The following is a 13,816-nucleotide window of genomic DNA, read 5'->3' as shown; positions in this document are numbered from 1 at the left end:
AAACCAATAAATCACTCTATACTTCACATTGTTACACTTAATCATTGTTATCATTCTCATACTTGATTATGGACACAGTAGTACTTTTTGTTGGGGATTCCCACCACCTGACATACTTCACCCCGAAGGCCCTATATAATATCCCCTTATATGCAATAATAAAACTCTGTATCATCAAAATAAACGTCAGTAATATAGTATCATACATCAGTAATCATCCCTGAGTAAGATTCACACAATCAAACATTGGTATTCTTATATTCTTAGTACTTTCATTGGTAGCATGCCGTCATCATAATGAGGCCTAAGCAGACATGTTGACACGGGGTCATACACTCACACTCTAGTTCCTCTTAAGCAGTTATGAAGTTACACATATTTGAATCAACTTATCATTCATAAGAAGTTATGCAGTCACACCTATTTGAATCAACTTATCATTCATAAGCAGTTATGCAGTCGCACCTATTTGAATCAACTTATCATTCATAAGCAGTTATGCAGTCGCACCTATTTGAGGGATAGATGGAAGATAAAATGTGTTTCAGGAACATCCTCAGCCGCGGTGTCCCTCGTCAGGTTGGGCCCCCAGCTGCTAAGCTTTTTCTCTTTCTCTTGCCGTGTCGTGGTGATTCACCAAGGTTGCTCTCAAACCTCGGGCCGATCCTGCCGTGCTTAACTGGGGAACGTTGGGAATGGTGTTCAGGCCGGGGAAAGGACGTGCTAGACTCGCCCTCGGTGACACAACTCAAACACCCAATTTAACCAACTCTTATATACACACACACACACACACACACACACACACACACACACACAGGAGAAGGAACAACATGTACATTGGATAGACAGACAGGTGAAGGAATCTATGGAAAGTGAATTACAGAACATGTCCATGTTGTACTGACAGAGAAGGAGAGCTGTCTTCACATCCACTCCCTGCTATCTTACACACAACAACGTGATCCAGCATCACAACTCAAACACCCAATCTAACCAACTCTTATATACATACAGACACTCTCTCCTGTGTTATTCTCAGAGTTCATCATCAGTCTGATTTGATCATCTAATCATTCATCTGGATTGTCAGATGCATTTCCATCAAAAAAACTATGTAAGCTTCTATTTTTTGTCACTCTATTGCAGTCTATTTTACTATCAGATGCATTTGATTTAATTTAATATAATATATATATATATATATATATATATATATATATATATATATATATATATATATATATAGTAAAAAATAATATAACTACACACAACAATCCTACACACTACACCCTACACCCTACACACTGGGAGAGGGAACATCTGTACATCCAACATCTCAGTGAAAACACACCACTATCCAACTGCATCATGTTCTGATCCGTCATCTTTGAGCCTTTGGTGTTCAGTGTGATCTCCCTGAGACTAGTTTACACAGGGTCACTGAACAGCCCTGGTACCAAAGATAAAACCCTGGGTAGAGTGGCTCAGTGAATGTGGAGTGGAATGTGTGCAGGAGGGTCCGTGTATCAGAGGAGACGCTGTAGAAGGACAGAGTGCCGGCCGGCCAGTCCAGATACACTCCTACTCTGTGGGAGCCAGAGGAGGGGACAGGTATGTCAGTGTCCTTCTTATTGTGCCAGGCGGAGTAACTGTTACCAGAGCACCTCAGACTCCAGGACTTGTCATTGTATCCCAACCCACAGTCATAACCCCCTCCTCTCCTGCTGATTCCTTTATATGTCACTCCTATACGAGCCCCTCTCCTACTCCACTCTACCTCCCAGTAACAGCGCCCAGTCAGACCCTCTCTACACAGCACCTGTGACCAGGAGTCAAATCTCTCTGGGTGATCAGGATACGGCTGCTCCTCTCTCCCACATGTCACCTTTCTGTTCTCCTCAGACAGAGAGAGGATTCTGTGTGCTGTGTTTGGGTCCAGTGTGAGCTCACAGGCATCTGATTGAGAGGGCAAAAATAATCATCAAATCAATACAATTGAATAACTTACAATATTCACAATGTGATCTTGTTATGGCAACATTCTTTTTTTCACAAAATATTACTTATTAATTGAAAATGTTTTACAAGGGATACAACTAATTCACGTTCACTATTATTTTAGATTTACACATGAATACAATACTGGTGCTCTGTTTGAACTCTGCTGTGCCCTGGTTCTTGAGTAATATCACAGTCCTATTCTCTACAGCGTTGGTGACTTACATTTGATCAGCCCAGGTTTGAGCCTGCACTCTCCACCATGGTCCACACTATATCAACCACAGAAGAACCCACAGTGGTTGAATGACACTCACAATCATGAGGAAAATAGATACAGTGCATTAATCTCATTGATATGTCCAGCCACATATTCAGCCTTTACCTGAGTGTCTGTAGTTTACAGAGTGGATCTTTCTGTACAGCAGAGAGCAGCGCCAGTCCTGAGTCTCCTGGGTGATTGTAGCTGAGGTCCAGCTCTCTCAGGTGGGAGGGATTAGACCTCAGAGCTGAAGCCAGAGAAACACAGCCTTTCTCTGGGACTCTACAGCCTGACAACCTGGGGAAATAGTGTCACTCCATCTGATATCAAGAATCTGATTATTCCTCTCTAATGTACATGTGCAGCTTTAAATCCTCTTCATTTGGCAGTTGAAAGACCACATGTGAATGAGGAATACAAATAAATACATGCAGCCAAACGATCACAGAGCGTGCAGACAGAGCAGCCCCCCCTCCCACCTCAGACACACTCACACACACACACACACACACACCACACACACACACACCACACACACACACACACACACACACACACACACCACACACACACACACACACATGCACACACTATAGTAATTGATTGGAAGATAATGTACATCGTCTGTCGCAATTATTGACCTTTTCTGTGCAAGTATCATTGATTCCATAGAATGATAATGTAACACACTTAGGAATGATGTGTCTGACAACAAGAATAGTCTCAGACCTCACCTCAGTGTCTGTAGTTGACAGTGTGGACTCCCCAGTCCAGCAGAGAGCAGCTTCACCCCCCTGTCACCTAGATCATTATTACTGAGGTCCAGCTCTCTCAGGTGGCAGGAGTCTGAGCTGAGAGCTGAGGCCAACGCTTCACAGCATCTCTCTGTGAGGTGACATCCATTCAGCCTGAATGAGGAATACAAATAAATACATGCAGCCAAACGATCACTGTAGTGCAAGAATTCATGAGTGAGAGTTATAATTGCTCTCAACAGGGGAGCAATTAACCATGGATACATTTGTAGTGACTGGATTTCTACGTCTGGTATAATGTATTTGCTAGCTATTTGGTTATTGCAGTATTGTGTAGTCCCATGAGCTGATCTAAGGCCAGGTGAGTCAGGATTTGAGGAGGGCAAACATATTCAGAGAGTGAAGACAGAGCAGACCCCATCCCACCACACACACACACACACACACTCACACACACACACACACACACACACACACACACACACACACACACACACACACACAGACATACATACACACACAGACATACACACACACAAACACAAACACACACATTATATAGTAATTGATTGGAAGATAATGTACATAGTTTGTCTCAATTATTGAGCCGTTCTGTACAAGTATCATTGATTCCATAGAATGATAATGTAACAGACACTTAGGAATGATGTGTCTGACAACAAGAATAGTCTCAGACCTCACCTCAGTGTCTGTAGTTGACAGTGTGGACTCCCCAGTCCAGAAGAGAGTAGCATTACCCCCCCGTCACCTAGATCATTATTACTGAGGTCCAGCTCTCTCAGGTGGCAGGAGTCTGAGCTGAGAGCTGAGGCCAGCGCTTCACAGCATCTCTCTGTGAGGTGACACCCATTCAGCCTGAATGAGGAATACAAATAAATACATGAAGCCAAACAATCACTGTGGTGCATTATGATAAGAATTCAAGATTCAAGTCAATCGCAGGCAGGTTTGTAGTCAATGTATTTCTAAGTGTGGTATATTTGCTAGCTATTGGGTTAGTGCAGTATTGTGGAGCCCCATCAGATGATCTAAGGCCAGATTGTTCAGGAATTGAGGAGAGTAACGGTATTCAGAGAGTGCCCCCCCCCCCCACACACACACACACTCTTTGAAATTCTGCCTTTAATGATAAATAGAGCTGAATATGATGTCATTATAAGCTGTACAATAAATGATTGTTGCATTGTGTGCCTTATTCCCATGCTCCCTCCTTGATAGTGTGAGGGGAGACAGATTTCTCATCTGTCATTTATGATATTCTTATAATCAATATAGCAAAACAACAATCTATTTTAATCAGTATGACCATGTCATGATGATTATATTTTTTCAGTCATACACTGTTCATTGATTCCTTCATGATCAGTATTGGACTCGTTTATGATTCTATGTAGTAACGGTACGAATCAAGACAGCCAGTCAGGTTGACAGCTGTTATATCTGTCCCCTGGGTTATATCTGTTGGTGGGGATGTGCTGAGTCAGCTGCAAGGCCATCCTGACCTAAAGGTCGGCCTCTTGTTATTGAACTGTGAATGTGTTGCTGTCCCTCTGAAATGGTTTCTCAAAAACATATTATCTAAGAAAGGTAAGACAGTATCCTTCATCGATTTTTTTTAAATTATGAAGACCGCTCATCATGGTAAAATAAATGCACGCACGGGATGATGGTCTGGGAGCTGACAAATGAAAAACGTGGAATACAAATAAAGTGGTAGAACTAGTGTTGTCACAGTGAAGAGTTTAGGAAATGATTGGAAGATCATGTAAATGTTCTGTCTCCATCATTGATATTTGCAGTGCAAGTATCATTGACAATGTAATACACTTAGGACTGATGTGTCTGACAACAAATAAATACATGAAGCCAAACGATCACTGTGGCACAAGAATTTATGAGTGAGAGTTATAGTTCCACTCAACAGGGGAGCAATTAACCATGGATACATTTGTAGTCACTAGATTTCTACGTCTGGTATCATGTATTTGATAGCTATTGGGTTAGTGCAGTATTATGCAGTCTCATAAGCTGATCTAAGGCCAGGTGGATCAGGATTTGAGGAGGACAAACATATTCAGATATTGAAGACAGAGCAGCCCCCCTCCCACCACACACACACACACACACACACACACACACACACGTTATATAGTAATTGATTGGAAGATAATGTACATTGTCTGTCTCAATCATTGACCCTTTCTGTGCAAGTATCATTGATTCCATAGAATGATAATGTAACAGACACTTAGGAATGATATGTCTGACAAAAAGAATAGTCTCAGACCTCACCTCAGTGTCTGTAGTTGACAGTGTGGACTCCCCAGTCCAGCAGAGAGCAGCTTCACCCCCCCGTCACCTAGATCATTATTACTGAGGTCCAGCTCTCTCAGGTGGCAGGAGTCTGAGCTGAGAGCTGTGGCCAACGCTTCACAGCATCTCTCTGTGAGGTGACATCTATGCAGCCTGAATGAGGAATACAAATACATGCAGCCAAACGATCACTGTGGTGCAAGAATTCATGAGTGAGAGCTACAGTTGCTCTCAACAGGGGAGTAAGCAACCATGGATGCATTTGTAGTGACTGGATTTCTACGTCTGGTATAATGTATTTGCTTGCTATTGGGTTAGTGCAGTATTGTGGAGTCTCATGAGCTGATCTAAAGCCAGGTGGGTCAGGATTTGAGGAGAGGAAAGTTATTCAGAGAGTGAAGACAGAGCAGCCCCCTCTGCCAACACACACACACATACACACACACACACACACACACACACACACACTACATAGGAATTGATTGGAAGATAATGTACATTGTCTGTCCCAATTATTGAGCCGTTCTGGACAAGTATCATTGATTCCATAGAATGATAATGTAACAGACACTTAGGAATGATGTGTCTGACAAAAAGAATAGTCTGAGACCTCACCTCAGTGTCTGTAGTTGACAGTGTGGACTCCCCAGTCCAGCAGAGAGCAGCTTCACCCCCCCGTCACCTAGATCATTATTACTGAGGTCCAGCTCTCTCAGGTGGCAGGAGTCTGAGCTGAGAGCTGAGGCCAACGCTTCACAGCATCTCTCTGTGAGGTCACATCCATTCAGCCTGAATGAGGAATAAATACAAGCATGAAGTCATTTTGACTTAGATTAAAATTTACTTATGTGATGTGTTCTATCATTTCCAATTGCATTTCACGCACCTAATTACCATATAATTACATTTTCGTCCAAAACCCTTAAATGGGCTGTTTTGGTATTTTAACATATTTCACTACAACATGTTTTCTAATCATTTCACTTAGTTTTAAAGGCGAGATCATCATGTATCCATATTTCTCATGCCTTAAATGATGGATAGAGCTTTCAGTTGGAGATGAGTGGCGAGCTCCTTCCCACTGCACCAACTGTAAACTCACTGGCTAGAGAACTGACTCATTCCACTTTCACTAAAATAAAGCTGACAAACTCATTAGCTGAACTATGAACACAGCCAGCCATGTTATTATATACGCTACTGATGTTATTTGCTTAATGTCAGAACAAAAGTCTTCATTTGATCCGCGGTGTGAGTATCTGTGGTACCGTGAGTGGAATGCGATAGTCATTAGGTTAAAAACAGATTCAACGTCAGGAGTGGATTTCTCCAAACCAGTGTTCAGTATTCCGACTGGAACTGGCTCTTTCTACCTCATTATTGGGAGTCGAGACACAAAGCGACTGAACATGATAGATCAAGTCAAATATTTGTGTGTCAATAAAACATGAAAGATAAGTGTACAATCATTTAATGAATGACTTTTGACCATGTGATCAAAATAACAATAATAATAATAATAATCCGTAAATCATAATAAGTGATCACATACTCCATTCATCGCCCAAGTATCAATACAGTGTTTTGTCCATCTACTTACAGTGCCGTCTTAGAGGCTGTGACCACTGGCAGCAGCCTCAGAAGACCCTCTTCTGATTTGGAGTACTTCTTCAGGTCAAACACATCCAGCTCCTCTTCTGAAGTCAGCAACACAAAGACCAGAGCTGACCACTGTGCAGGTGAGAGTTGGGCTTTTGAGAGACGTCCTGAGCTCAGGTAGCTTTGGATCTCCTCCACTAGAGAACGGTCATTCATCTCATTCAGACAGTGGAACAGATTGATGCACCTCTCTGGAGAGGGATTCTTCCTGATCTTCTTCTTGATATACTTGACTGTTTCCTCATTGGTCTGTGAGCTGTTTCCTTTCTGTGTCAGAAGGCCTCGTAGGAGATTCTGATTGGAATCCAGTGAGAGGCCCAGGAGGAAGCGCAGGAACAGGTCCAGGTGACCATTCTGACTCTGTAAGGCCTTGTCCACTGCACTCTTGTGTAAGTCGACCAAAGGTGTGCGTATCAGTGATGACCATAGCTTCATGGATGAGGACTTCTGTTTGACCAGTGGATTCTCATTGCTGATGTTGAATGTGAGGAACACATATAAAGCAGCTAGAAACTCCTGGATGCTCAGATGCACAAAGCTGAACACTTTGTGCAGCCCACACTCCTCTCTGAAGATCTGAGTGCACACTCCCGAGTACACTGAGGCGTCTTTGACATCAATGCCACACTCTCTCAAGTCTTCCTCATAGAAGATCAGATTGCCATTTTCCAGCTGATTGAAGGCCAGTTTTCCCAGTGACAGAATTAGTTCTTTATCCCAGTGTGGACCTCTGTCATGGTCTCCAAGGTACTTCACATTCCTCTGTTGGGTCTGAAATACCAGGAAGTGTGTGTACATCTGTGTCAGAGTCTTGGGCATCTCTCCTCTCTCTGCTTCACCCAACAGTCTCTCTAGGGTAGTGGCTGAGAGCCAACAGAACACTGGTATGTGGCACATGATGTGGAGGCTCCTTGATGACTTCATGTGTGTGTTGATTCTGCTGGCCAGGTTCTCATCACTGATTCTCTTCCTGAAGTACTCCTCCTTCTGTGGGTTGTTGAACCCTCGTACCTCTGTCACCTGGTCAACACACTCAGGAGGGATCTGATTGGTTGCTGCAGGTCGGGAGGTTATCCAGAGGAGAGCAGAGGGAAGCAGATTCCCCTTGATGAGGTTTGTCAGCAGCACGTCCACTGAGGTTGACTCTGTGGCATCACAACATGTCTCGTTGTTCTGGAAGTCTAGAGGAAGTCGACACTCATCCAGACCATCAAAGATGAACAGAACTTTATACTTGTCAAAGTTGGAGATTCCTGATTCTTTTACTTCAATGAAGAAATGACCAAGAAGTTCATTCAAACTGCATTTCTTCTCTTTCATTAAATTCAGCTCCCGAAAAGGAAGCGGAAATATGAACTGGACATCCTGATTGGCTTTTCCTTCAGCCCAGTCCGTAATGAACTTCTGAGTAGAGACTGTTTTTCCAATGCCAGCGACTCCCTTTGTCAGCACATTTCTCATTGGTTTGTCTTGTCCAGGTAAAGGCTTGAAGATGTCGTTGCATTTGATTGGTGTCTCCTGTGTTGCTGGTCTCCTGGATGCTGTCTCAATCTGTCTGACCTCATGTTCGTTATTGACCTCTCCACTTCCACCCTCTGTGATGTAGACCTCTGTGTAGACCTTATTGAGAAGTATTTTGTTGCCTTGCTCAGCTATTCCCTCAAATACACACTGAAACTTCTTCTCCAGGTTAGACTTGAGTTCTTGTTGGCACATCACAGCAAGCTCACCTGAATGACAAAACTATTAAAAAAATATTCCTGGCACACTTTACATTAAGTTGACCCAGTACCTGCAGTAACTGTAAATATATATATATGCCATTTAGCTGACGCTTTTATCCAAAGCGCCTTGCATTGCAGTGAGTGCATACAATTCAGTATATATGGTCCCAGCAAGAATCAAACCCACAACCTAAGCGTTGTTAAAGTCATGCTCTACCAACTAAGCCACAGAGGACCACATGTTGTATTAATCAACAAGTTGTTATATAGTAACTAATTATTAATTAATTATATAGTAATTAATTACATAGTATGTAGTGTAGTTGAATGATATATTACTACACGTGTAGGAAAGAACAGTCCTTATTCCATCTGTGTTATAGGAAACTGTCCAAACCCATTACTATGCAATTATACATTAACAACCAATCTTGTTACTGGAGTAATTACAGAGACACTAAGTTATAGAGACAACATAATATAAAGAGTGACCAAATGTGGATATACATCGTAATTACAGTTAGTGTTGTTTGTATTTCCAATAATATTTCAGGCCCAGTAACACTTCTCTGTGAAAACACATGAGGTCTCTTACGTTTCTCCAGTGTGTCAGCGAGCTCCTTCTGGTTCATGTTCCTCAGGACGTGCAGTGTGATCTTCAGAGCCCCTTCTCTGGCACTGCTCTCCTGCTTCTCTTCTTCTTCATCATCCACCACTTCCTCTTCCTCCCCCTGACTCTCAAAGCACTCTGGGTGGTCTCGAGAAATAAGCCTCTTGAACCTCTTCAGCTCATTTCTCACTAGAGTGATGACATTGTCTTCAAGCGACTGAAACATTTAGAAAAATAAAGTGGAGTGAGATAGACAATATACAGACTAAATACAAAAAACACTTGACTTTGGCATGCAATTGAAACAAGAAAAAAATAACTGTTCTATGTGGATTACTTAGCCATTTTCAATGTCATACTTTCTATTTAGCTCACCCTGAATATGGAGGCCAGTTCACTTTGACTCTGGACAGACTGACCACTGGGAATCTCTGACTCTGGTCTCTCCACAGGGTCACTGGGGATTCTGGGTAAAAACAAGAAATAAACAGAGGTCTTTATCCAGAGAAATGTGAATGAGGCCCAGTTTCTCAAATAGAATAACTTAATTGTGTATACCGCTACTGAATGTTATTGGCAGCCTCATACCACTATGAGGATTAAACCTCAAACTAACCTTTAACAAGATTCAGATGACTGTATCCTGACTGAGGTATGATTGAAAACCCATTGTTGTTTTAGGCCATTGAAACTAAGTTATTAAAGTTAAATAAAGTTCTTGTGTCAGCTGAATTTTACAAAAAAATAACATTGGTGGACGATGTAGCCAGTTCAAATTAATATATCTGTATTGTCAGTAGCTTTTAGGTTTTTAGTGGCCATCTCCCTCCAGGATCTGCTCTCCTCCTCCATGGACAAGCCTTCTAGTGAGTGTTGTAACACTGTCTGTTGCTCCAGTTTGCATTGAACAACAGTATATCTACAGTCATGAGAAAAAATTAGGACACCCTATGAAAACCTTTGTCTTCTTCAACATATTCAAACATATGGACATTTGATATTCATTTGAACAATATTGAAAAATTGAGGTAATATAACTAAACAAATACAACTGAAACAAATTATTTAAAAGATTATTGGTAAAATGTAATTAATAGAAATGCAATCTTCTTGTGAGGAAAAAGTTAGGACACCCCTACATTTAGTTCCACTTAAAATGCCTAAAATTATAATAAAGAGCACCACATCAGGTGCAAATGATTAGAACATCGTTACAGAGGATTTTGGAGGAGCCTGTCCTATTTAAACCTCAGATATTTAGTTTGGTTTGCTCTTGATTGTTGAAGTGAGTTGCATCACCATGGCGAGATCAAAAGAGCTCTCTGAGGCCTTCAGAAGAAAAATTGTAGATGCATATGAGTCTGGGAAGGGATATAAAAAGATCTCCAAACTATTCGAAATTGGCCATTCCACTGTCCGGAAAATAATTTACAAGTGGAGAACATTTAAAACCACCACCAACATGGCCAGGTCAGGCCGCCCAAGCAAGTTCAGCCTAAGAGCTGACCGAAAGATGCTTAAAGAAGTCTCCAACAATCCCAGAATGTCATCACGAGACCTACAGGTATCTCTTGCCACAATTGATGTCAAAGCACATGCATCCACCATAAGAAAGAGACTGAACAAGTTTGCATTACATGGGAGGTGTGCAAGGAGGAAACCCCTGCTGTCAAAAAAAAACATCAGGGCAAGACTAAAGTTTGCCAGAGAACACCTAGAGAAAGACCAGAACTTCTGGAACAATGTGCTTTGGACAGATGAATCCAAAGTTGAACTATTTGGGCACAGTAAGAGTAGACATGTTTGGCGCAAAACCAAGACAGCATTTGAGAACAAGAACCTCATACCAACTGTGAAGCATGGGGGTGGAAATGTCATGGTTTGGGGCTGCTTTTCTGCAGCAGGGCCTGGTCAGCTCACCATCATAGAATCCACTATGAATTTTGTATTGTATCAGAGGGTGCTTGAGGAAAATGTGAGACCATCTGTTCGAAAGTTGAAGCTGAAGCAGATGTGGACCATGCAACATGACAATGACCCAAAACATTCCAGTAAATCTACCAAGGAATGGCTCAAGAAAAATAAATTGAGAGTTCTGGAATGGTCAAGTCAAAGCCCGGATCTTAATCTTATTGAGATGCTGTGGATTGATTTGAAACTGGCTGTGCATGCAAGACACCCCTCGAACATCACACAGCTGAAAGAATTCTGCAAGGAGGAGTGGGAAAAACTTTCTCCCAATTGATGTCAGAGACCTGTAGACAGTTATAAGAAACGTCTAATTGAGGTTATTTCAGCCAAGGGGGGCAATACTAGCTATTAGGGCATAGGGTGTCCTAACTTTTTCCTCAGTAGGAATTGGCATTATTGTTAATTTTTCGTTAAATAAATGATTACAAAGTTACATTTTCATAGTTTTTTGTTCAATTACATCCCCTTTATCTATAGACATTGTTAGAAAGAAGATAACATATTGATATGTCCATATTTTTAAGAGAATAACTTAATATTTTGGGGGGTGTCCTAACTTTTTCTCATGACTGTACATTCCTGTGTCTAACATTTGAAATTCTGCCTTTAATGATCAATATGTGCTGAGCTCCTAGAGCTGAAGATCATGTGATTATAAGCTGTGCAATAAATGATTGTTGCATTGTGTGCCTTATTCCCATGCTCCCTCCTTGATAGTAGAACCTGAGTTCATTATAGTTTCCTCCGAGGACCTCATGAAACAAACAGGTGGCGTTGTCTAGCAGTTAGTTCATCACATCCCCCATGATACACCTACCCTTGTTTAGTAGTGACGGTTCCTTGTCTGAACTTTAATTGTTCTTTCATAATGTGTTCATGAGTGTGTGTCTGTGTGTCGTCAGGATATTGACTACTAGGAATAAACATCAAACTAACCTTTGATCAGAATGAGGAGGTCTTCCTCTGAATGAGATTGGCTGCCTCATAGAGTTGTCACTCTTCATGGACATACAGTTGGGTACAGGTGAGGCTGGTCTCTCCTTCTGGACCCTGCATTACAAGGTGAAGTTGTGTTTTTAAATGTGCCATATGAGCTGAGCTCCTAGAGCCAGTTCCACAGGAGGGTGGCATTGTGAAGGACAGAGTGTTAATGAACCTGTCTTTGTTTAATTCGGGGGATCCCCATCACCATGGAGGGTTGGGGTGCGCTGGTAGGAGGAGAGTGGGGACGATGTGGCCAGTCCAAATTAATATAAATGTATTGTAAATAGCTTTTAAATTATAAATATTATTTTTTTGGACCCTTCCCCAGATCTGTGCCTCGACACAATCCTATCTCGGAGGTCTACGGACAATTCCTTCAACCTCATGGCCTGGTTTTTGCTTTGACATGCACTGTCAATATGGTAAATTTAAAGACATATAAGGGGAAAAGGTCACAAGAAAACAGATGGTCCTAGAATATTTGGAGAATGCAGTCAGAAGGGGTGAGGTCAGATTGAGGGGTTTGATATAGGTGAAGAAAAGAAAGGATCAAAAGCTGCAGAAACCAGGATAGAGTAGTTAAAAGTTACGGTAAATAAGTAATAAACAAAGTTGTAAACAGCCAGAACAAAAGGCTTTTGAAATCAGCCAGGCTCATCATGATTTAGGTAGACAAACCGGACGAATTATACAAATTAATGAGCTCAAAATAAGGTAAGCAGAATTCCTGCTTGAGTATAGAAAATTTGCGTAATTCGCTCTGGATCTCCGGACTCAACGGTAGGACATTAGCATGAGTCTTACCAATAAAGAAACCAAATTTAGGATTTGAACTAGAGCTGTTGGAGATTTCAGAAAATGTGCATGCACTAACTGTTAATAACTGTAAATAAGTTAAAGCCCAAAGAGTGGGTCACATGTGCAAAGTCCTGTGAGTACCGCAGAATTGAAGAGATCAATACTGGGCTGAACCACGGGTAAGGAGCTTGTGGCTACCGCTGAGATTAATTGATTCAGGTCTGTACGGATAAGAGAGTATTTAGAAACTTTGTGTTCGTGTGGAGGATAGAAGTGTTAAGTAGGCGGATGTAGATAACAGAAGCGCAGTACCTGTAGTAACCTGTAGTTTTAGTGAAATATTGCTGTTTATATTAGTATTGTGACGTAAGCGGACGTAGATGGCAGAAGTGCTTGTTAGCGCTGTGTCATGAGAGAAAACCGCCACTTGTAGTTTTAGTGTAAAAATCGCTGTGTCGTGAAATGCTTGTAAAAGTTGCTGTGTTGTGAGTGTTTGTAAAAGGCGCTGTGTTGTGTTGAAAGAGCGATATTCTGTATAAACACTGTTGGTCGGGAATTGAGGACTACAGTTAGTATATAACATAAGAGAGAAGACAAAAGTCTAATCAATTAGATATATTATAGAGATTAGGTATAGAAGAATAAAGAGTATACATTTTTAGAGAACGGGTCAATGTGTGAACTTCTTAGGCCTCTCAGAGTACAGAATAATGAGAAT

General features: G+C 41.6%; 2 protein-coding genes across 2 annotated transcripts in view; both read right to left on the bottom strand.

The window, feature by feature from the left end:
- Positions 1 to 13,816, bottom strand: part of LOC310823897 (uncharacterized protein) — a 211,889-nt gene that overhangs the window by 23,554 nt on the left and 174,519 nt on the right. The window contains exons 8-12 of the mRNA XM_083696836.1: positions 12,253 to 12,366; positions 9,721 to 9,811; positions 9,331 to 9,562; positions 6,953 to 8,741; positions 2,998 to 3,171 (exon numbers count right to left, since the gene is read on the bottom strand). Coding sequence (XP_083552962.1) covers positions 2,998 to 3,171; positions 6,953 to 8,741; positions 9,331 to 9,562; positions 9,721 to 9,811; positions 12,253 to 12,366 — 2,400 coding nt within the window. The remainder of the gene's footprint in view (positions 1 to 2,997; positions 3,172 to 6,952; positions 8,742 to 9,330; positions 9,563 to 9,720; positions 9,812 to 12,252; positions 12,367 to 13,816) is intronic.
- LOC310823899 (uncharacterized protein) overlaps positions 1 to 13,816 on the bottom strand; it is a 310,796-nt gene that overhangs the window by 140,256 nt on the left and 156,724 nt on the right. The gene's annotated exons all lie outside the window — the stretch shown is intronic.

Source organism: Argentina silus (assembly GCF_951799395.1).
Source record: "Argentina silus genome assembly, chromosome: Y".
NCBI lineage: Eukaryota > Metazoa > Chordata > Actinopteri > Argentiniformes > Argentinidae > Argentina > Argentina silus.
The sequence above is the reverse complement of the archived record's forward strand: the minus strand, read 5'-3'. Positions and strand labels throughout refer to the sequence as shown.